The 26,092-nt window shown below is 32.7% G+C and overlaps 1 protein-coding gene across 2 annotated transcripts in view; it reads left to right on the forward strand.

Moving 5' to 3' along the window:
• The window catches only part of MAP3K5 (mitogen-activated protein kinase kinase kinase 5), a 250,131-nt gene that overhangs the window by 147,999 nt on the left and 76,040 nt on the right, over positions 1-26,092 (forward strand). The window contains exons 11-13 of one of the 2 annotated variants that reach the window (XM_074309739.1): positions 9,268-9,375; positions 20,690-20,739; positions 24,150-24,245. In XM_074309739.1, the coding sequence (XP_074165840.1) occupies positions 9,268-9,375; positions 20,690-20,739; positions 24,150-24,245 (254 nt within the window). The remainder of the gene's footprint in view (positions 1-9,267; positions 9,376-20,689; positions 20,740-24,149; positions 24,246-26,092) is intronic. The other variant, XM_074309740.1, reaches the window with a different exon arrangement.

Consider the following 26,092-nt stretch of genomic DNA (forward strand, 5'->3'; position numbering starts at 1 on the left):
GGGGAGCTGGGAACAATCACTGCTATCAAAAATGATAAATAGGATTTTACTTCCAGAAAGTAAGGAGAAGAGGGAGGATTTATAGTATAGCTCATTTATCTTTCTGCCATGGCCAACTTATCAGGCAAACTTCTCCTATAAAAAAAAAGTAAAGGGGTGCAAAGAATGTCTCATTATATAGATCATAAGAGAGACTGAACTATTTCTTTTAAAATGGGGGAAAAGGTTTTAATTGCATAAACTAGAGAGAAAAAGCATCTGGAGGCAAATTATCATCATTCCTTCTGATTAAAAGGAATTTTGAAAGGTGATATTAAGATAATAAGATGGTATCTGACAGCAGGATTTTTATATTTGAACTCTTGCTTACAACATAGGAATGGCAGGCTTCTTTTGAAAGATGGCGTGTGTCTAACAAAGGCAAGTGAAACTGTACTTATCTTGAGTCTTGCAAGTCTCATCAAAAGGGCATTAAATTGAACAGGAAGCAGGAAAAAGAAAATCCACCTTTCTATATTGAGAAACCTCAATGAAGGGATAATATGGCTACTTGTGACAGAGAAAGCAGAGCTGCTCAATTCTTGTTCTGATTTGATTTGAAAAAGAAAAATAAGTTTTGGATTAGAGAGGGAAGAAGCAGAAGGGAACTTCTGCACAAGATAAGTAGGAAGGTACTGGAAGACTACCAGGTTTTCCCATAATGAGTTTTTTTTTTTAATTATATCTTTTTATTTACAAAACATATGCATGGGTAATTTTTTCTCATTGACCCTTACAAAACCTTTTTCCAAATTTTCCCCTCCTTTCCCCATCCCCTACCCTAGATGTCAGGTAGTCCAATACAAGTTAAATATGTTAAAGTATATGTTAAATAAAATATATGTATACCTATTTATACATATATCTTGCCGCACAAGAAAAATCAGATCTAGAAAGGAAAAAAAAAAAACAAAAAAACTTGAGAAGTAAAACAAGAATGTAAGCAAACAATAATGGAAAGAGTGAAAATGCTATCCCATGATGAATTTAAAAAATAAAGAACAAAACAAAACTAGTAGATACTATAACTTAACTGTTATCTTTGATCTTTGAAAGGATCAAAGACAATAGGACAAGAAAAGATTTTTAAAAAAAACTTAATTTTTCAAAAAAGGGAAGAGAATAGACTCTGTTAACTTCAGGCCAGCGTTCTTGGCATTGATTATTGGGGAAATCATAGGGCAGATTTTTGAAAGGAATCATGGTAAACATCTCAAGAAAGGTAATAAGTAGCTGCTATTTATCAGGAACAGGTCATGTCAGCTTAATCTTATTTTTCTCTTATGTCATGTCAGCTTAATCTTGTTTTTCTCTTATGATACAGTTTCACTTACATAGATGATAGTAAGGCTTTTGACAAAATTTTTCATGTTATGTTGTATTCCCCATTAAACTGGGAATAGAGACTTTTTTTTGGTTTTGTTTTTTATTTTGGCCTTTCTTTGTATTCCTAGACACTGCTTAGCACATAATAGTTTATTAATGGAAAATAATTTTTCATGTTATTTTTATGTAAAACATGGAAAGATGTGTATCTGAAGCTAGTATTATTAGGGTGGAGTCAGAATGGATTGGGCAAGAACCAAAGAGTAATGGTCTGATGCCATCTTGAGAAGAAGGCTCCAGTGGAGTATGCTACTGATCTGTGCTTGGCTCTGTGCCACTTAGCATTTTTATTTTACTTTAGCATATTCATATTTCATAGAATAAGAAAGAGATTATACATGAACTTGCAAATCTCCGTTATATAAAACTTGGTTTTCTTTTTTGAGTAGTTAAAGAATTCAGTATGTAACCTTAAAAGCATCTGGTTTAGCATTGATTTTTTTTGCCAATTTTCCTGGTGTTTTTTTTTTTTTCCTCCCTAGGGGTAAGAAGGAAATTATCCCTAGATTTTCCTAGTTACAGATCTGGCAATGTCACTCCTTGCTCAGTAAAATCCAGTAGTTTCCTCACCTCTATGATAATACATAAAACACTTTATTTAGCTTTTAAAATACTTTTACAACCTGGGTCCAATACATCTTTCCAGTTTTAGTGTATATTACTTTATGCATCCTGCACTCCATAATTTAGACAAATTGGCCCATTTTCTATTCTTTACACAGGATACTCCTTGTCCTCTATGCCTTTCTACTAGCTATCTCCGTATTGGTATGAACTTCTTCATCTCCATCTCACCTCTTCCTTCAAAATACAGTTCACCATTTATGAGAATCCTTTCCTGATCCCCCAGCTGTTAGTTCACTCCTTTTTGAACTACTTTGTATTTATTTATACTTATTCTTTTTTCTTTTTTTTATTATTATAGCTTTTTATTTACAAGATATGCATACAATGTCAGTATTGACAATTGCATGACCTTTTGTTCCAATTTTCCCCCTCCTCCCCACCACCTCCCCTACGTGGCAGGTAGACCAATACATGTTAAATATGTTAAAGTATATGTTAAATACAATATACACGTCCATACAGTTATTTTGCTGCACAAAAAGAATCGGACTTTAAAATAGTGTACAATTAACCTTTGAAGGAAATCAAAAATGCAGCTGGACAAAAATAGAGGGATTGGGAATTCTATGTAGTGGTTCATAGTCATCTCTCCGAGTTCTTTCTCTTGGTGTAGCTGGTTCAATTCATTGCTGCTCTATTGGAACTGATTTGTTTCATCTTATTGTTGAAGAGGGCCATGTCCATCAGAATTGATCATCATATAGTGTTTTTGTTGAAGTATAAAATGATCTCCTGGTCCTTCTCATTTCACTCAGCATCAGTTCATGTAAGTCTCTTTAGGCTTTTCTGAAATTATCCTGCTGGTCATTTCTTACAGAACAGTAATATTCTATAACATTCATATACCATAATTTATTCAGCCATTCCCAATTGATGGGCATCCACTAATTTCCATATACTTAGTCTTTATTAATTTTTTGGTATTTCTATATATACTTATATTCTCATTAGAATATAAATTCCTTATATGCTCAAGAAATTTTCTGAACCTCCCAGAACTTAGTTTAAGTTAAGTAGGTGTGTGTGTATATATATGTTTAATTTTGCTATTAATTATTAACTAACTAATTAATAATGCCTATTAATTAAGTTATTTTCATTGAACTGGGAGGTTTTCAGGTAAGCTCCTTCAATCCAGTCTGTGGAAGGAACAGCTGAGACATGGGACAGAGCCCTCTTCAGGAAAAAAAAGCTCAGAAAAGCTTGAATCCATTCTATGTCTTCCTGTCTAAATATCTAAAAATTGAACTATCCTTTATCCCTATTTCTTCAGTTAAAATAATCATCATCCCATTTAGTCTTTTTCTTTCCTCCTACTGAAGCACTGTATTGATGTGGTTCAAATTACTTGGTTTTTTTTTTAGCTTTTGAGTAAAGAGATAGCTAAGATGTCAAGAACCAGCTGTATTTCATGACCTGATTTTTTCCTTAGGATTTAATTCAGTGGCTCCTTGTTCTGTACCCTCCCACATTACTAAGTTGTGGGGAAATTAGTTGCACTAAGCTTATATAGTATCACAGTGACCATGAAGTGACTGAGTTGCATTACATATGACAGCTCCCAGTTCTGAGAAAGAACAACTGTTTATCACAAGACTTTTTGACTTGTGAAGATATGACTCCAAAATTTTTTGGATGTGTGTTAACTACTCTAAGGTCAGCCTCTCCTGTGGTTAGAGTAGGAGCACTTGCTAGCCAACATTTTTGAGGACTGTAGATACTGCCATGTTCTCAGTCATTCTACTGAAAACGAGGTGTCTTAAGCTTGGAAGCACAAGGCAAAACTGCTCTTAGTAATAAGTGTAATTAGAAGAGATTCCTGTTAAGTTCAGGTTTTGTGTTTTTATTTTCTCAGTTCTCAATTCTCTTTCCTCCTTCAAAAAGTAATACCTTGGACTAATTTAGTGATGTTACCTTTGCTAAGAAAAATCTATTTACTCTAAAAAAACCAATAAGGGTTCTTTTATGTATGTTTTCCCCAGTGTGCCTTTGCTCCACTGAAAATCAACTTTTACCTTTTTCTTCCCCTATTTCAGGAATATCAAGTTAGTGGTAAACTTAGATTGACCTATAATCTAAAACCAGAAATCAGTTAACAAGCAAAATCTGTATAATGTACTTAAGATAGTTCGGTTTGGTTTTGCAGGTATATGCATGTCCTCCTTTATTTTGTTTTTTTCTCTCTCAACTGTTGGGTGGCTTATGTAACATACTTCTTGTCATTTCAAATAGTGTACAAAGGGAAAAACATTAGATAGTAATAATTTGGTCAGGTAGGCATTAAGTACTTATTAAGTACCTACTATATGCTAGATACTGTGCTAAGTTCTGAGAATACCAAAAAAAATGCAAAAGATAGTCCCTGCTCTTAAGTTTCTCACATTCCAATGGGAGAAACAACAAGCAAACAAAATGTGCAGACAAGCACAGGATGAAATAGGAAAAATTTATTCATTTTTGGCAGTTGTGATTTTTAAAAATTTTACTTTTTAATTTTATTTTCACTTTTTTTAAAATTAAAGCTTTTTAATTTTCAAAACATATGCATGGATAATTTTTCAACATTAACTCTTGTAAAACCTTGTGTTCTAATTTTTCTTTGCCTTCCCCCCACCCTCTGTTCTATATGGCAAGTAATCCAATTTTATGTTAAACATGGTAAAAATATATGTCAAAACAATATATGCATATGTATTTATATAATTAAATTGCTGCAGAAGAAAAATCAAATCCAAAAGTAAAAAAAAAAAAATGAGAAAGAAAATAAAATGCAAGCAAACACCGACAGAAAGTGTGAAAATGATATGTTGTGATCACTTTTATCTATACAAGTGATCCCATTCCATCTAGACTATCCATTACATCACTTAGATAAAGATGGTAGGAGAAAGGGATATCCTGAACTTGGGAAGAAGAGAATATTAAGGAGATCACCCTCAAGGAGAAGAAAGTGATCAGCAGTGTCAGAGGCTACAGAGAGTTTAGGTAGCATGAGTATTGAGGAAAAGCCATTGTATTTGACAATTAATGATAACTCTGGAGAGAGCAGTTGCAGTGCAGTGATGAAGATGGATAATAAGTGATTAAGGAGAAAAATTGGGACACCCATTTTAGAAGCCTTTTCTCAAGCAATTTAGCCACAAAAGGCAGAAGAAATATAGGATGGTAGTTAGTGGGGAGGAAAGAATTAAGTGGTGGTTTTTTTTTAAGGATGGGAGAAATATGGGTATGTTTATAAGCAGTAAGGAAAGAGATAGTAGGTAAGGAGAGACTAAGGCTAAGCATTAGAGTAGGGATGATGGAAGGAATAGTCTAGATGACATGGGATCACTTGTACAGATAAAAGTTACCCTTGCTTAACAATAAAGCCCCTTCACCATGTGAGATAGAAATGAAGGAGAGAGAGGCAGAAGGCATCTGAATGATAAAAGATGAGAAAAAGTGAAGAAAAGGGAATTCATAGTGAATGACATTAGTATTTTTCCCTAAAACATGAGATAGGGTTAATCAGCTTGGCGGGAAGAGGGAGAGACGTGAGAATCTTGAGAAAACATAAAAAAAAAAAGTTTATAAGAGCTACTGTGGAAAGTGAGAAGTGAATTGTTAAGAAAGGTATTACAAGGTTTGCCCAGCACCATCAAGAGCCTAGTTGAAGTTGTATAACATAAATTTGCAATGTACCCAATCAAAATGATTATTTGATTTTTCTCCACTATTGTTCAGCAGCACATATGATAGTGGGAATCATCTAAGGTAGAACCTTAGCAGGGCACAATTGGGAATATGATAACTGTAATCTTACTATTTCAATCCAAAAACAAACAAGCAAGTAAATAAATGGCAGGAAAATATCCAACATCAGCTTTATCTACTAGCAATATTTGAATTATTAATAATAGTAGCATTTGTGGTGAGAAAATCTTTGTAGCATTGAGAAGAGTTGTTTAAATCATCTATAGTGTAAATTACAAGAATATGTTGTTTAGTCAGTTTTTGTTATTTGAGAGGAATCAATTCTATTCTTTGTTGTTAATTTTTTCAATTCCAACTTAATTTCTTTTTTAAAATTTTAATTGCTTTTTATTTTATTTTTAATTTATTGAATAAAACAAGCATTTCCATCACATAGAATAATAAAAAAGATGAATACACATGAAACTGCAAATCTTTTATGTACAATTTGCCATCCCTTTTAAATATATAATAAAGTTATCAATTTCATTTCATATGTACTATCAATTCCTTTACCTTTTGTCCCCTATGTGTGATTTCTGGTGGGAAATTGAACAGGAAAAATCATTCAGGAAACTTTCTCCATTGATTTAGATTAGTACCTTTTCCATTATTTAGCATTACTTGAGACACAGAAAAAAACAAATGACTTAATTTGTTCATGATCCCACAGCAACATGTGTCAGAGGCATTATTTAAATCTAAATTGGCTTATACTCCAAACCTGGCTTTTTATTAATTATATCAGAACACATTCCTTTTCAATGCCATACATTACTGAATACTTTTAATATTACATCACTTTAGAGTAATGAGTGCTTTTAGTTATGAATAAATGCCATGCAGCATATATGCTTGAGGATATGATATTTGGATAGTATACTCATTTTACCTGAGTTTCATTCCCAGGAAGTAGGAAAGAAATAATAAATCTTTGAATTCCAAGACTTTGTTAGAGGAATAACATTTGCTTCTAGCATCTCATTGTTCATTGATTTATTTCAACTTTTTATTAATAAATCTTACTGGTAGGGTATTAATACAAGTTCTTAGGTGGCACAGTAGACTATTGGGCAGGAAGATAGGAAGACCTGCATTCAAATCTAACCTTAGATACTTAATAACTCTATGACTTTGTGTAAGCCATATAACATCCATCTGCCTCAGTTTTCTCAACTGTAAAATAGCACTTTTCTCATGAGATTATAAGGATCAAATGAGATAATGTCTGTGCTGGAAATAGTAGATGCTTAATAAATGCTTGTTCCTTTCCCTTGTACTGTAGTAATCCTTAAAATAAACAATACACTGTGTTTGTGGTTTATGGTTAGGAATAGTTTTTATAGACCATATCTTTGTATATTCAGGCTTTTTCTCTTACTCTGTACTCTTAGACCACAATGACTCATAAGTTTGGATCCCTTTATTGCCATGTCCCAAAGCCATGTGGAAGTTCTTTCCCTCCCACTTTTTATTTTAAAAAATCCTTTAGATACACTATCAATTCTAGGAAATAATGTGTTCAAAGTACTTCTTTGAATTTTGAACAGCAATGTGGGAAATAACTATTCCAATTTCCCCTGTGCCTTATGTAGACCCGTCTTTTTTTTTTTTTTTTTTAACTGTCAGTCGTGATCACTAGGTCTTTACATGAAAGCTACATCTTATCAACTCTATGAATCACATGGACACATAGATGGTGTTTTGAAATAAGATCTGTGTTGCAGACAGTGTCTCAAATACTTTCAAAGTGTGAGGTACCAGCCAGAAGGAAACGGACCATCTAAACTCCCTTTCAAAATCCAAAATAAAATATGTCATAGCCATCCTCCTGAATAGACTAAATATATCATCACATACATATATATCTATATTTGTATGGTAAGGTTTGTGAGATTAGGAACTCCTAAAATAACTAATTCTTTACAGAGTATTTTGTTTCTTTGTTTTGTGAGGTATAGATGCTTTCTCATTTTGTCTATTTTCTATCCCTTCTACCTTTTTCTTTTTTTTTTTTTGCCAAATCTACATTTCACAGAACTTCTAAATATTGTTGATCCTTTACATTTTAAAAATTTGCCCCATGTTTTTATAAAAATGTCATTAAAATATTTGACCTCTGGGTACGGATGAAAAAAACATACAGATGGTAATGTTTTTCCTCCCAAGTCTTACTTCAATGAAAATTTATTATTAAGTAGACAATAAGCATTTTATTAAGTACTTTCTATGTGCCAGGAATCATGCTAAACATTGGGAATGCAAATAAAACAAAAAAGAAGTCCCTTTCCTTAAGAAGCTTAAAGGGAAGATGGGGACAAAGTTCCCATCCAGGGAAATGGTGGTTAAGTCAATACAACTAGGTGGGAAATGTTACATGACTGGGCCGGTCCTGTTTTCCAAATAGGGGCACTTTTGGAAAACCTCACCCATGGGATGAGGGGGCCAGTATGACAGAAGGAAGTTTCAAGGTGAGAGGTGAGCTGAGTCCTGATAGTCAAATACAGATGGAGTTATCATTGAGCTTTATAGTAATTGTATAGTTCTATAATGATAAATGATAATGGCAAAAAAAAAAAAGCAAAACATCATTTACATGACACGTTAAAATTTACCAAGTACTTCATATATATTATCTCATATGATAAAATATAAAATGGAGTGTTTTTTTAGGTTGCAGTAATCAGGTATTTAAAATGATTTGTACTGAAACAGTAAGCCCCTGAAATATCATTGAATTTTTGCCTCCTAATGTTTTATATAGAAAGAGATGATATGGAAAAAATCAACAGAAAGTGGCCTTAGAATCAGAAAAATTTACAATTTTGTCTCTTTTGTATCATGTGGGTTCATTTCTTACCTCTGATACTTGTATACTATTTGTGTGATTGACAAGTCACGTAAGCCCTCAGTTCTCTAGGAAATTATCTAAGATTGTAAATTACAAAGGGAATTTTTGTAATAAGAATTGCATTGATGAAATCTCAGGTCCAGGCCAAATTCATGCATTCAGACATGTGTGTATAAGTATGTGTTTATATACATGTAATTAACAATAACAATAGCTGCTAACATTTATACATTGCTTATTATGTGCTGGGCAATGTGTGTTAAATGCTTTACAATTATTATAGTTATTACCTTCACAACAAATCCATTGACATAGGGTCTATTCATATATGTAACATACATATTTTGGTATCATATAATGGTCTTCTTGCCCATTTTTAGTTTTGTTTTTATTTCCCAAATATAAAATAAAATAATTTTGTAAAAAAAAACAAAAAACCTAATGAATGTGTGTATGTATATATATATATATATATATATATATATATATATATATATATATATACATATATATATATATATATATAATTTTGATGTACTTATATTTTAGTCTTATTATATATGACTTTCATCTGATATGATTCTCAATAAGCCACTCAATAAGTATTAATTTCTTTGTGTTATATTTACAAGGTTTTAATATTAGAACCAACAAAAATCTACCAGCCTTCCTATTTGTCTATCAACAATGAAGCTGATGAAAAAACGATATCTATTTGGCATGTGCTTCCTGATGACAAGGTAAACGACTCCATTTAATAGAATTGGACTGTTGGTTGTGAGTTTGTTTTACGGAATAATTGAGCTCCTATAACATTTTAAGTACAACCAAAAGAAAATCCTGTTCATAGCTGATAAAATTGTGCTTGAGACTCAGTTTATTTTGGCACAATCAACTAGGGTACAACCAACATTCAGTATCTTGGGATTTTGATTTGCTCCTTCTGTGATACTATGTGAACTCATGTCTTAGATTTAAAGTGTTTCCAAAGAGACCTTTTCTAAAGTACTTTTGTCTTACTTTCAGGAATATTATTTTGCATAAAGCCAATTTAAGTCTATCTTTTGGGGTCTTGCAGCCCTTTTTTCATATCCTCAATAGAACAGAGACCTCAGAACACTATAGAGATAGTAAATACCATTTCATTGTAACCAATGGCTCATATAGGTACTAAAAATAACCATATTATATCTTCCTATTTAGTTCAGGGATGATATTGTCCAATATCCTTATTTAATGTTGAATAAAGAGATCGAGTAGAGACATTTGCTCAATGTGACGCAGGTAGAAAGTATCCAAGTTTGGATCTAATTCCATTTCACAGATAAAAACATTGAGGCCCATTTAGGACTGAAACATTACTTGGTCAAGTAATTGTTGTGGTTGTTCGGTCATTTTACTTGTATTCAACTCTTAAGGAAACCTCATTGTTTTTTTTGTTTGTTTGTTTTTTTTTTTGACAAAAATCCTAGAGATGTTTGCCATTCCTTCTGTAGCTCATTTGACAGATGGGGAAACAGCTAATAAATGTCTCAGGCCATATTTGAATCTAAGAAGATGTATCATTATGACTCTAGGTTTGGCACCCTATCTAGTGTGTCACCCAGCTGCCAGAACTAGAAACCAGCATTAGGGGTTCCAGAGTTCTTTTCATTTTTCTGGGCTTGCCTGCTTTTACTAAGTGAGTATTTTCTATACATAAGTCACTATGGTAGGTCTTTCAGAACTATTGACATGATTAAAAAATTGTTCCCATGCCTGCCCTCAGAGAGCTTTAGATGCTTATTTTATTTTCCAGTTTTCTTAGCAAATTCTTTTAAAAATAGCTTTTTATTTTCAAAATATATGCATGTTTTTCACATTTACTCTTATAAAACCTTGTGTTGCAAATTTTTTCCTTCCATTCCCCCACCTCCTCCCCTAGACAGCAAGTAATCCAATATATGTTAAACATGTGTAATTCTTCTATACATATTTCCACATTTATTTTGCTGTACATGAAATATATGATTATAAAGGGAAAAAAACTGAGAAAAAATGGCTGCTTATTTAAAGAGAGTATAAAATCAACAGACTGATTTCAGAAAATCTGCAAAGAGATTTACATGAACTGATGCTAAGTGAAGCAAGTAGAACCAAGAGAACATTGTACACAGAAACAAGGTAATATAATGATCAACTGTGATGGACTTTCTTTCTTTCTTTCCTTTCTTTCTTTCTTTCTTTCTTTCTTTCTTTCTTTCTTTCTTTCTTTCTTTCTCTTTCTTTCTTTCTTTCTTTCTTTCTTTCTTTCTTCCTTCCTTCCTTCCTTCCTTCCTTCCTTCCTTCCTTCCTTCCTTCCTTTCTTTCTTTCTTTCTTTCTTTCTTTCTTTCTTTCTTTCTTTCTTTCTTTCTTTCTTTCTTTCTTTCTTTCTTTCTTTCTTTCTTTCTTTCTTTCTTTCTTTCTTTCTTTCTTTCTTTCTTTCTTTTCTTTCTTTCTTTCTTTCTCATTTTTTTCCTTTTTGATCTGATTTTTCTTGTGCAGCATGATAAATGTAGAAATATGTTTAAAAGAATTACACATGTTTAACCTACTTTGGATTCCTTGCTGAATAGGGGAGGGAGGTGGGGAGAGGGAGAAAAATTTGGAACACAAGATTTTGTAAGAGTGAATGTCGAAAACTATCTTTGCATGTATTTTGAAAAATAGAAAGCTATTTTAAAAATAAAGACAGTATCAAAGATGACTTAGGAGGGATAGCTAGATGGCATAGTGGATACAGAAGCTGCCCTGAAATCAGGAGGACTTAAATTCAAATCTGTCTCAGACATTTAACACTTCCTAGCTATGTGACCTGGGCAAGTCACTCAACTCCAATTATCTTGCTCTCCTCACCCCCCAAAAGATGAGGTGGAAAATTTGAAAGCATTGTGTTTTTATTTTTTATCACATTAATTTTTGGAGTAAGTCATTACTCTTCAGAATTATTAATTTTTGGTGGAAATCATAAGATGACATCCACCCCACTTCTTTGAGAAAACAAACAAACAAACAAACAAACACTGCACTGGAATACTCACTACCAATCAAAGATTTTAGGTATAACCTCAGGATTCACTGATACCTAATTGTCAGGTATTATAATGCTGCTGACAATTCTTCTTATTGTCACAAATCCATTCCCTGTCCCCTTTTGTAACAAATTATCTTAATCTTGCTAATATTGGGGAAAGAATTTTAAATCCATATCCTTAAAAGATCTCTTAAATGTTTTTCCATGAGTGATGTTGGTGATAGCAAACAGAGCATGTAGCAGTGGTAACCACCCAAGGCTCAAGGGAGTGTCCATTGCATTTTCATCATGATTGACTGGTATATGGAAAAAACTGGGAGAAAATATTCTTTGCACTAAATCTAAATTATTGAGAATAGATCTTTAAGATCTGCAAAACTTGATTTTCAAAAGCTTTTGAAGGGAGGCAAAGGGTAGGTTAGGTGCTGTTTATGTGTGTTTATAAACATATTTGCTTCTAGGTTTTTGTAAGCCTCTTCTTTTAACTGAGGTATCTTCCCTTCTCATTTTTACCTTATCAAATATTTCACATAAATTAATCACCTTTCTCCTGTCTAATCTAATCTTTACTGATTTTTTTTCTCATATCTCCTAGACAATTTAGAATCTCTGCCCCACAATTTAGAATGAACATTTTCCTGGATTTATGGTTTTCTATCACTTTGTTGTGTTTATGTTTTATGTGATTTCATAATAAGTTCCTTGAAAACAGGAGCCATATCTGTACCTTCTTTTAATAATAACTAAGGTCACTTCCAGCTCTAAATTTATGCTACTAGAAGCCTGCAAGTATATAGTTGTATATAGAAATATGATAGACTCTGTGAAGGTTACAAAAAGAGAGAAAGCATGGCCCCTGATTTCACAAAATTTATTCTCCAGGTATAGAGAAAAGGTGTAAACCATATCAAATCACAATAAGCAGTATAATGCAATATGTGATTCAATGTTAAATGTTCCAAGTGCTCAGGAATGTTTAAAAAAAAAAAAGGAAAATTTTAAGAATTGAATGAGTTGGAGAAAGCATCCAAGGGCTAATGGGACCTGAGCTGAGCTTTGACTGAGAGGAAATATTTAATTAGGCTGTTAGGAGAAGAGAACATAAACGACTCAGATATTGGAAGGTGTGCAAAAGCACAGAAACAGGAAAGAAGTTCATGCTCCTGGAAGAGAAGAGAATATATTTGGGGAATGGACCAGACCTAATCTGGATAGGTACATTGAGGCCAGATTGTGCTGAGATTTGAAAAGTCTGGTAAAGTAGTTTAGACTTGATGGGAAAAGATATTGGCAGTCACTGATGTGTTTGAATGGGGAAGTGTATTGGTGAAATTATTTAAAGGAAGATTAATCTGATAGGCTGGGAACAGGTAGGTGATACAGATACGTAGGCAAGCCTACAATCAGGAAGATCTGAGTTCAAATTTAGTCTCAGACACTTGCTAGTTGTATGTCCCTGGGTCACTCACTTAAATATGTTTGCCTCAATTTTTCATCTGTAAAAATGAATCAGAGAAGGAAATGGCAAAGCCAAGAAAATCCTAAGTGGAGTCAATGAAGAACTGGACAAGATTGTTAAAAAAAACTTAACAATAACAAAATCTGGAAGAAAGTTACATGATTAACTAGATTAGAATCTGGAATGAAGAATTCTGACCAGGAGTTTCCTCTAGTATTTCCTATTTGAGGGATATAAAAGCTTAAACTAGGATGGAGCCAGTAGGAAGGGGGAAAAGAATAGATGTATTTTGAAGAAAAATTGAGCAGCCTTTGAAAACTAACTGAATTTGTGGCATGGACAGAATTGTCAAATATTTACTCCAAAGTTTTGCATTTGCATGTCTGGGAAAATCATGGTGCTATGACAAAATTCAAGAGCTTTGAAGGTTATATCATTTGGAGAAAAGACGAATTTGATTTGTGACAAGTCAGTTTTGGATTGACTAAAAGGCATACATTTGGAAGTTACAAAAATCCTATTATTAAACAGACTAAAGTTATGTATGTATATGAATGAGATACTTAAAATTTTATTTTTAAATGTTTATTACCTATATGTAAGGATAGAATGAGATATGCTGTTTATAATGCACATAACAACTTTTTTGACTTAAAAAGATGCAATCCATCTAAGCTGTAAACAGAAAAATAGAAATGATAGAGACAGAAAATTGTAAGCTAAGGAGAAGAGATTTTGAGAAACTTGCATGGAAAGAGAAAAGTTATTCAAGGACACTTGGAAACAGAAAATGGGGTGAGAGAATTTAAAGTTGAAGCAAAGCCAGGAGAATGAGAGTAGCCAGGGATAATTGGAAGGAAGAAAAGGAAAAGAAAGGAAGCCAGAGTTATTTGGAAAATGAGTATCATTTCCAGCTACTTGTGAGCATTTTTTTCATCTCTCTTGGTTGGAGATTCTTTGGATTAGAAATGCAACTTTTAAAATTTGGTTGTCTTTTATAACTAAAGAGTGTTTATGTATATATTAATTTATATGTATTATTATACTTTTATATTGTTATAATTCAGAGATATAAATAGATCTATCTTTCTATCATATATAGAAAGATCACCTGGGAGCTAGGAAAGCCTGGGTCTCAGTCCTGACTCTTAAAAATACTTGTTCTAGGTAAGTTTTCTAAAATTAAATTACAGTTAAATTGCTCACTTGCATCAGTAGAGGAAATCTCCTTATCTCAGAGTTCCCAAAATTAGGGAACCCCTAACTCCAGTCCCATTCTCTGAGACAGGCTTAGGAATTTAATCTGAATCTTATGTTTTCACCATTCTTCTTTCGTAAGAGAACTGCAAGTGCAAGTCTATAGCTTTCTCTTTCTATGCTAACCACTCTATCTGTTTTAAATGTTAAAAAAAATTACTTCTTATGAATATATCTACCCTATTTCTGTCCAGTTCTTATGTGTATAGGCAGGAGGCCTCAATTGGCAGTCAGAAGGCCTTAGACAAGTGCTTGCCATTTAATTTGCTTTGTGACTTTGGGCATGTTGTCTCTACCTCTTAAACCTCAGTTTCCTTATTTATAAACTAACAAAATAATATTTGTGCTAACACCAACCATTAAGATGTGTGTAGAAACAATTCTTTGTGGTAGAGTGTAAAGAGCATTGAATTTTTTTCCTTAATAGTATTTTTTCCCAAATACATGTAAAAATAGTTTTCAACATTCATTTTTTAAGATTCTGTGTTCCAAATGTTTTCTCCCTCCCTCCTTTACCTCCTCCTCCCCAACAAACAATTTTATATAAGATATATTTTAAACATTTCACTTTACAGTCATTTAAACATATTTCCTTGTTTATCATGATGTGCAGGAAAAATCAAACCAAAAGGGGGGAAAAAGCATAAGAAAGAAAATGCAAAAAAAAATCCCAACAACAAACAAACAAACAATATTATGCTTTGATCTATATTTGGTCTCCATAATTCTCTCTCTGAATATGGGTGGCGATTTCTATCCCAAGTTTATTAGAATTGTGTTGGATCACTGTATTGCTGAGAAGTGCTAAGTCTCATATCCTATCATTATACAATTTTGCTGTTACTGTGTACAATGTTCTCCTGGTTCTGCTCAATTCATTCAGCATCATATAAGTCTTTCTAGGCTTTTCTGAAATCAGTCTGCTCATCCTTTCTTATAGAACAATAGTATTCTGTTACATGTATATATCATAACTTATTCAGACATTCCCCAACTGATAGGTATCCATTAAATTTCCAATTCCTTGGCATTGGAATTGGAAGAGCTACTACAAACATTTTTTGCACATGTGGGTCCATTTCCCTATTTTATGAATTCTTTGAGATACAGATTACACTGCTGGATCAAAATATACACAGTTTTATACCCTTTGGCCATAGTGCCAAATTGAAGAGAATTTAATTTAAAGTCAGGAGATGGGCTTGAATGTCAGTTGTGCTAGCTGTTATTTTTGTTTCTGGGAACAAATCATTTAATTTCTCTGGGCTTGCTTCCTAACTTAAAAAATGATGGGGTTGGACAGTTGAACTTTGATTGCAAAGATACCTTCTAATTCTAAATCCTATGGACTTGTGAAAAGTATATTGTAGGGGTAACCAAGTAGTATAGTGATATAGGCCCTGCACTTAGGAGAACTTGAGTTCAAATTTGATCTCAAATATTTATTAGCTGTGTGACTCTTTGTAAGTTACTTAATGCTGACTGCCTCCCCCATAAAAAGTATATTGTAAATACAAAGTACTATATAAATATGTTATTGTTCTTGCATTTGTGAAATTGTCATTTTTCTTAATTTTGGAGAAGTTACAGGGGCTGAGCAGCTGGGTAGCACAGTGGATAGAACATTGGACTTGGATTCAGGAAGACTCTTCTTTATAAATTTTTATCTAGTCTCGACACTTAGTCATTTCACCCTCTTTGCCTCAATTTATCATCTGGTAAGTGAGTTAGAGAGGGAAATGGCAAACCACTAAAGTATCTGTGCCAAGAAATCCCTAAATGGGGTTACAAAGAGTTGGATATGACTGAAAACTGAAAAAAAATGGTTCTTGGGCTATAAGATCTTGCTATAAACAATAAAGTTAAAGTTATTAACAAATATGGTCTATATCATTACTATTTTAGCTGCTCTTTGGTTCAAGTATATAAATAAAATAAATTGAGCCATTCCTACATCAGGTTTTATTAATCTTCTTGTAATAATGAAGTGACATTATTTTCTAAATCAAAGCAGAACATTCTTTTTTGCAATTTATCTGAAAATTAATTAAACCCTAAAAAACTACAACTTTGATACATTATATTAACTCACACATTAAAATAATTTCTCATTTTTTTCTTTTTAAAGCAAAGAATTAAAAATTATCTGAGTCTTTCATATTACTTTTCTCAGAAATTTCAGTCTTCGAGATTCTCATTTGTATTTACAAAATGATTGACTCATCTAGAGTGGTCAGTGGCAAAGTTAATGGAAACCCAGATCTCCAAACATTTCTTCCTTCAGTATTTCCTTGCTTCTTATAATGAATAACTCCTTTAAGTGAAGTTGTGTGTCTGTCTGTGAACAAGAAACACCTTATATCACTGTGTCACTGTGTATGTTACCTTGGTTGTGTTTATTTTGCTCTTTGTTTATAAAACATCTTTCTGTGTTTCTCAGAATTCCTCTTACTTAACATTTCTTACTTCACAATCAGATTTCATTATATATATATATGTCTTATTTTATTTTCCTTAACCATTCATTAATTTATGGGTGCCTACCTTATTTATTTATTTGCTATAATATCTTTATTGCTACCTACATGCTGCTATGAATGCACTTGTATTCTTTCTCATTTGCTTAAAGATATATGGCCAGAAATGAATTCAGTGCATCAAAGGGAAAGCTTCATAAGAGCTCTCGCTCCTTGAAGGACTTTTGGGGGGTCTTTTTACTTTGGTTCCTCAAAAAACACTAAGTATAGGGGCAGCTAGATGGCATAGTAGATAGACTACCAGACCTGGGTCGGGAAGACCTGATTTCAAGTCCAGCCTCAGACACTTAACAGTTATTAGCTGGGACAAGTCAACTCCAATTGCCTCTCAAATAAAAACCCTAAAACAAACACTAAATAATTTTGATGGTCAGTAAAATAGTCTCTTCACTAAACACCTTTACTCATTTCCTTTTTGTGATTCTCTGGAGCAGAGTAGGAGGTGGGGTGGTGCAGAGAACCCTGCACTAAGAATCCAAGATACCCAGGTCCTAATCTCAGATTCATAATTTATGTGTTCATGGATAAAATCTAATTATCCTTCATTTTCAGTTTCCTCACTTAAAAATATGCTCAATCCTTTTAAAAAGGAAGTTGCTAATTTTCTCAAAAATGAGTGCTTGGCTGTTTTGATATTGTAAGGAGATGCATACATACATACATATACATAAATGCATGCATACATATATATAATATATACCTACACACTCATACACATATACATGCATTGCATTTGTGCATGTGTTGTATAAATCATATTAAAATCATATATAGCAAGTTGAAAGGCAGTGTATATATATATACATATATATGTGTATATATATATACATATATATATATACATATATATATGTGTGTATATATATATATATATATATATATATATATATATATATATATATATATATATATATAAAATATATGGGGAGCTGGTACCAGAGCCAGAAAAAACTGGGTTCAACTCTCATTTCTGACATATAACACTCCTGGTGACCTGGGGAAATCATTTATCTCAGTGCTGTGAGTGATTCTCTAAGACTATAAATTGAAAAAAATGTTCCAACTTGAATTGGTAGTAGTGGTGTGATATCAAAACTAATTCCCTTTATCACTGAAATCAGAGGAATAGCTTCTGCCATTATTCCAAGTTGCTATTTATGACATGATGTTATATAGCCAAGATTCTGATCATATTTATCAATTTTTGCATAATGGTTGAAAACAGGTAAAAAAACACTTAATTCAATTACCTAGCCATTTATTATTGAGTGCCTAGTATTACTATATAAAGTACTGTTGTTAAATATAAAGGCAAAATAGAGAGTCATAAACCTCAGAATTGGAGAAAATTATTTAGTCATTTCTTTTTAAAAATGCAATCGATATTGTGTTGTTATGGAGCCACTGTAAAACTAAATTTTCTTTGCTTTGCTTCTCCCTGAAATTCTGTGGTCAGTAATTGCAAGGATATATTTCCATTTTCAACAGAATGATAAAATGAAAGAAAAAAAAGAATTTTAATCATAACATCAAATAAGTAGCAAAAATCACTGGAAAATATTACTCACCAAATTTTAAAATTTGCCACATGGAGAAATGGAAAAAGCTTTGTTAGGTCTGAGGTCTTGTCCTACTGCTGTCTACTGACTTTGGGGCCCTTAACCCCTTTCTGCATCAGTTTTCTCATGAGAAAAAATTAGAGGGTTGAAGTAGCTGATTTTACGTGTGTACACAGTATACATGTATATATGGGGAGTGTGTGGAAAGAGAGATTCCCTATTATGTTTATGACTTTATGATTCTGTGGCTTTTGAAGCTCTCATGGTTTATCCATTTTAGGGATTTCCCATTCTCTTTAATTCAGTCATCTTTCTTTTTCTTTACAGGAACATTAAGAACAAAGACTATTTCTTATACATTTTTAGATTTCCCCAACATTTAACACAGTACTCTGTACCTATTGAGGGATTAATAAATAGCTGTAAAATTGAACTGAATAAAATGAAGTAAAAAACCTCAGAAATTTGGCTGTTTGATAGTTTAGTAAAGAAAATAGTTCTGAACCAGTGTAGACCCTCATGGTCTTCCTTATCCATTACTTGGTCAGAAAGCAGTCACCTGCTTGATCTCTGAATTTTGTTATCTAGGATAAGCTCAAGTTTATCTCCCTGTTTATTTTAAAATTCCTGAGTCAGGGTTATGTTACAGCTGAATTTGCTGTTATATTGTCTTTGTGACCCAGGCATAAGCACAAACCATTTCATGGATGTGAGAATATATTAAAAATAGCAATTTACATAAATAGCACTTGAAACTCTGTACAATGATTTCCCATGACAACCTTGTATGCAAAGCAAATATTTTTAACCCTATTTTACAGATCATGAACAAAGCATATATTATTATCCCCATTTTACAGATGAGGTGACTGAAACTCAGAAAAAATTAGGTGACTTACCCTTCTACTCACTCTAAGCTGAGCTTAGAATGCTGATTTCTTGAATTCAATTTGAATCCTCTTTCTACTGCAGTCCTACTTTCAGTGCTGTTGTCACTATAGCTATATTTTATTATAACATATGGGAACAGTAAATTTCACTGAAACGTGTGCGTGTTTTGTATCTCAAAAAATAATGTAAAGGCTATTTATAACAAGGAAACAGTCTTGTAAATTTCCCTGATATATGTATGGATTTTGTATCTTTTAAAAAGAAATAATGTAAAGGTTTTATATTATAACAAATGTGAGCAAATCTGGTAAATTTCTTTGAGGCATGAATGGATTTTATATCCTTTTTAAAAAATTATATATTTAGAGAGAGATCTACTTATATACCTATATAAATATATATATGTATTTATATATGTAATTCACAAGTCTATTTTGCTTGTCTTTAAAATATCAAGTACACACATTGATTACATGATATTTATTTCCTAAGATTTAAAATTGCATTAGAAAATTTAATTTTATATCCTTTTAATCTTTTGATATTGATTTAATCAGAGCAATAGTTGTACCCTCTGGTTTTCACTTTGCTTTTTTGCTTTTATTTTTGAGGGATCCTATTTTAAAGGATTAAAAAAAAGTCATTATTGTGGACCCCGAGAAAGTGCATCCTCAAAGGATGATGACTCAGTACTTCAAAACTCATTAAAGACCACATTCAAATGAGAGCTATGATTCTCAAAAGGAAAATATCCATGCCTTTAATGTTTGGATTTCTTTTAATTTTCCAGAATAGTAGTTTTTTTTTCCCTTCAAAAATTTTTTCCAAAAAAGTGCTATGTTACATTTTGAAAATTGAGCGTTAGAATTTTATGGTACCTTGTCCTGGGTGCTTTTGAAAACTGCTCTAGTTCTTAGGTCACCAAATAATTGTTTAGCATAACAACTATAACCTCACTGACCTGAGAGAGTCCATTCAGAATCCATCCAGAGGCACTAAATTTATTCCTAGAGAAGTATTTGTGTACACGAGGACCCTGGTTAGTACTGGCAGTAATAACTTGGATGGTACTCTGTAGCATTTGGGTAGAAATAGGACATGGTCCCACTCAGCTCTGTCATCACCTCTCTTCTACTTTGTCCCAGGCTCAAAAGATTTTACTTTTATATTTAACATAACTGTGTATATCCTACAAAAGATAACAAGCATGTTTTGCTTCATAATATCCTTGTTTTAGATTAGTTTTTTTTTCTTTTTTTAACTTTTTTTTTCTCTTTTGATCCTTCTACGTATTTTAGAAAGGTATTCACGAGTGGAATTTTAGTGCAACTTCCGTCAGGGGAGTAAGGTAAGTTTTGTTTAATGTTTTGTTAAGAGATGTATTTCTGGCATGTCTTTTTGGAGATCAGTCATAAATGCAATGAATGCAAAGAACTTCACTCAATTTTCTGGTAATGGAAGCTGACCAATGCTGTTCAGTCTTATCATCTTAATTTTGAAGATAATTGAGGTGACCATTGGAGAAAGTAGAGTATTTCTAGCTATGTAACACTGGGTAATTTTCAATATCTGTTTGCCTCAGATGCTTCATCTGCAAAATGGGAATAATAATAGCACTGTCCTTCCAGAGTTGTTGTGAGGATCAAATGAGATAATACTTGCAAAGCACAATACAAATCCTGACACATAACAAGTATAAATCTTAATAAGCAGCATATTAGTATACATAAATGTTAGCAATTATAATTATTATTTATTTAAAGATATGTTTGCAATAATAATTTTACTCTTAGAAGTAGATGTAAAATCAGTCACTATCAAAAATAAGGCAATGCGGAATGGAGGTGAAAACTTGCTATAGAAAACAAAAATATTAAAGAATGAACTAATTTTAATCAATCAACCAATATTTAATATCTCAAGACATAAATGTAGTTGGACAGAAAGCCAGCCTTAAAGCCAGGAAGACCTGAATTCAAGTTCTATTTCTAATACATATCAGCTCTATGACCTTACACCAATCATATAACTTCTCATTTGCCTAGGCACCTCTTTAAGACTTTATGAGGCATAGTGGATAGAATATTGGACTTCTATTTGAATCAGTAAGACCTGCCTCAGATACTGAGTATGTTACACTAAGCAAGACTTTGACTTGACTCAGTTTACTTATTTATAAAACAGATATAACAAGAGCACCTACTTCCCAGGATTGTTATGAGACAAATGTGATAATATTTGTAAATCCCCTTGCAAAATTTAAAGAGTTATATCAAGTATAGGAAACCTTTTTGTTTTTCTGCCTGGGATCATTTGGATATTTATAACATCTTTTGTAGGCCATAAAAAATGACCAACTTGTTGAACTCAAGCAGTGGGAGGTTATACCTAGCTTTTAGCTCATCATTGCCTGTGATTGCCTTAGCAAATGATTTCACAGGCCTTAGAAGGCCCATAAACTAGATATTTCCTATCCTGGGTTATATGTGTTATGTATTATTAATATTAAGACTATTCTTTGGATCTATGCCATGAATCAGGCTTGTAGATAAAACCACCCTATATTTAGAGAGAGGCAAGGTAGTTTAGCAGAATGACAACTAATTTTGTCAAGGCAAATGTTGAAAAAGATACAAATCTTGCCTTTGTCATTATTTCTTTGCTCTCAAACAGGTGACAATCTCTCTGGAATTTGGTTTGGTCATCTTTGAAATATAGGTGATAGACTCAATTGTACTCTCTTCCAGTTCTAATTTTATGAATAAAGTTCTTTTAGTACTCTCATACTTAAATATTTATCTCTCTTCTCCCCTACCACTCAAGACGATTTAGGTTCAAGGTACATCTGTCCTTTAGCCAATGACAAATGTTGTCAGAATAAAGGCACAATATATTTAACATTCAGTAATTTCTACTAGTTAACCTCTAAGTGAAGGTAGAATTCCGTGGATAAAAAGCCTGACATTAGAGTCTCAAAAGACCTAACGTCAAGCCTTACCTTTGATACTTTGAGCTTTGTGACCATAAATCAGTCATTTATCTTCTCTGCATCCTAGTCAGCTGTTAGCTATGTAGATGTTGCTGGTAAATATTGATGGAGCAAGTTTCCATGCAGAGTGTCCCATAACAATGAAATCAGAGAGCCAGGCCACATTTAGTAATCTTCTTCAACTATTGGGTCATTAATGGTTAATTGTTATTGTTCAGTGATTTCAGTCACATATGATACTTTAAACCTCATTTGGGATTCTCTTGGCAAAGGAACTGAGTTCTGCCATTTTCTTTCCCAGCTAATTTTATAAATGAGGAGACTGAAATAAGCAGGGTTAAGTGACTTACCCAGAGTCACACTGCTAGTAAGTATCTGAGGCTAGCTCTGAACTCAGGAAGATAAGACTTTTTTGATCTTCCCAGAAAAAAATAAAAAGGCTCTCCCTCCTCAGTTTCCTGGAACCCTTTGTCTTGATCTCTCCTTTGCTAGCTTATTATCCCTGTCTTACGTTACTCTGGTTTGGATATGGGTTGTATGCTTTTTCCCTCCAATAAGTTTCTTCTTGTAATATCCCAAGGTAAGGACCTGTGTAATTTGTAAATGTTTTAAAATTTGTTCACAGTGATTTATGTATATTAGGCATGTAATGACTATAGCTGAAAATATAATTATTGTGGGATACTAGAAGAATCTGTCAATCAACATTAGCTCAGATTTAGTTTTTCAGTCTTCAGATTTAGTCCTAGGATTATGGTAGACCTGGAAGGAACCTTAGAGGCTTATAAGTACAAAACTTTCATTTTATAATTGAAGAAAATTAGTTACAGGCAGGCTAAAGAACTAGCCCCCTGATCATACAACTACTGTATGGCTCAGGTGAGATTTGAACTTGTATTCTTCAGATTTAAAGTCCATTATTCTCTCTATTATGATATGTTGCTTCTCAGTCTGTAAATGTTGTACTCCTAATTCAATTTAAGGCACATATCTTAGGCAATAAATAATGTGAAGGATATTAAAGAATCCAATCCTCCTTCATTGTATTTATTTTCTATGGAATCCATTTCCAAGTTTATTTTTTATTTTTTGTTGTTCGGTCATTTCAGTCATGTCTAGCTCTTCATGACCCCATTTGTGGTTTTCTTGGCAAAGATAATGGAATGATTTGTCATTTCCTTCTCCAGCTCATATGATAGATGAAAAACTGAGGTAAACAGATTAAGTGACTTGCCCAGGGTGACACAGCTAGGAAGCATCTGAACTCCTATAGGAGAGTTCGGCCAGATCAGCTTTGCTTCCCCTATCAGTCCATAGCTCATCTTATTTATTTCACTTGTATTTTCTAAACCATGTCCTAGTAGACTTTGTTTCTTTTAAATCATTTTACCACCTGCCAAAAAACCACTTGACCACTTCCTTCTATCAACAATCCCTCAAGGACAGCATCACTAGACAATCACCAAGTATTAGCACATGGCTACATACTACCGAACAATACTTCTCTCCTTCTGCCAAACTGTGAGAATGCAAGTCTATAGTAATTCACTGCCCAAACATGAGGTTGTAGGATTGGAGTCAGTGTGTTGAACACTTTTATTATTGCTACATGGAAAATGTCATCTTAAAAAACATCCACAGTATTGGTGAATTTTGTTCTTTTTTGAAACTAAATTGGGCTTTAGTGTAAATTGTGTTTATCTCTATCTGAGTCCCTAGGTATCTACTAGGTGGTATTTCCTTAACTAACAACTATTTTATTGTTTCAGTATTTCAAAGTTTGAGGAACGATGCTGCTTTTTATACGTGCTTCACAACTCGGATGATTTTCAAATCTATTTCTGTACAGAACTTCACTGCAAAAAGTACGTACTAATCATCATCTTGAAGAGGAATAAAATGAAATTATTACCTGATCATTATTTTCTTTTAATGAATGAACTGTAGTCTCTGTTGAAAGTTTCCAATTGTGCAATTTGTTTGTATGAGTTAATACTATTTAATTATGTTCTTTTTTCCTCAGTCATTTAATTTTTGCACTCTTTAGTACATCAAACATTATGGGTAAGCATAATTCTTCCCACAAAGATAACATTAATTTGAGCTTTATTGGTTATTTTACAGGATTTATCTCATTTTAAGTGTGGTCACTGTCATTTTTATTATCAAAGTTGTCTTTCCTAAATACCTTTTTAAATATCAACACTCATATTCCCTCATTAATGAGACAGAGCACTGGTTCAGATAATTTTTAAAAAATCATTTCTTTTTAATTAGTCAAAAATCAGTACATAATTTTTTTCAGCTGATTTACCCTTCTAAAATTTGTTTTGCTTAGATAGATAATTAAAATAGCTTCTATTCCCTGATCATAAAGAGATTGAGCATATGTTAGGAATAGAAGCTGTATAATAGAGGCCAGCTGATTTAAAAATTTGGGATGAATAACTCAGGTTATCAAGATCTGACTGCATAGTGTATAGTTGTAATTATATTTGCATATATATTTATATATATTAAAGCTATAATTTTAAGTTTTTCTTTAATCTTGTGCAATGCATAGCTACAAGATTATAAGAAATTTAGCAAATTTATTTGTTTTTAATTTGTAGAAAATTTTATTTGTTGGAAATTTATATATTTCCTACTTTATATTTAATAAATATAAAAGGATATTTGTAGGGAATTAACAAATTTGTTTATTTATATTTCTATTTATATTTCAATTCTAAAGGCTTATTATTTGTTTAAGATATAAGAATGGAAATGTAAAGAAACGTTAAATTCAGATAACATTTTCGTTTGCTTATATCTCTATTAAGACAGAGATCCTTTGATTAGACAGAACAATTTTAAAATAGAAGTGTGACCAGGAAAAAAAAAATCCATGTATTAATTGCTCATAACTCCTGTTGACATATTCATGAACACAAAAATTTTACATAAGATACATCAGTCATGATATAATTAATTTTAAAGCCAACCTCAGTGAAACTTTAGTACTTTTATACTATTCTTTCTCTTTATTAAATGCTATTTCTTTTGCATTTTTCTCTTGCATGACATACAACTACTACTAACTCTTTGCTGACATCAAAGAATGCTCTGACAGGGGCAGCTAGGTGGCCACAGTGGATAGAGCACCAGCCCTGAAGTCAGGATGACCTGAACTCAAATCTGGTCTCAGACACTACACTTCCTAGCTGTGCGACCCTAGGCAAGTCACTTAACCCCAGGAGAAAAAAAAAGAATGCTTTGATAGAGACTAGATTGTAGACCTTTAAAAACTCCTAACAGATCTAGAGGGAAGGAAAAATCCGTCTCAAAATACCTTTAAGTAAAAGCCAAGTTGATTCATTTGTTGGGGAATTGATCATCTTGATTTTGTTGTTTTTCATAGAATAGATTAAGGATATATATACAGAAAACTTTCTCTGCTCCCTTCCTCCTTATCTGACATATTCAGATATTGTTCCTCCCTTTTCTCTGCTTCACAGTCTGAGAGAAGGTAGGTAGGTGTTATAGTGGATACAGTAGCAGTCCTAAAGTCAGGAAGACTCATCTTTGTAAGTTCAAATCCAACCACTTAATAGCTATGTGACCCTGAACAAGTCACTTAACTGTTTGCCTCAGTTTCCTCATCTGTAAAAATGAACTGCAGAAGGAAATGGCAAATCATTCTGGTATCTTTGCCAAGAAAACCACAAATGAG

This window comes from Sminthopsis crassicaudata, chromosome 4 (assembly GCF_048593235.1).
Source record: "Sminthopsis crassicaudata isolate SCR6 chromosome 4, ASM4859323v1, whole genome shotgun sequence".
Classification (NCBI taxonomy): domain Eukaryota; kingdom Metazoa; phylum Chordata; class Mammalia; order Dasyuromorphia; family Dasyuridae; genus Sminthopsis; species Sminthopsis crassicaudata.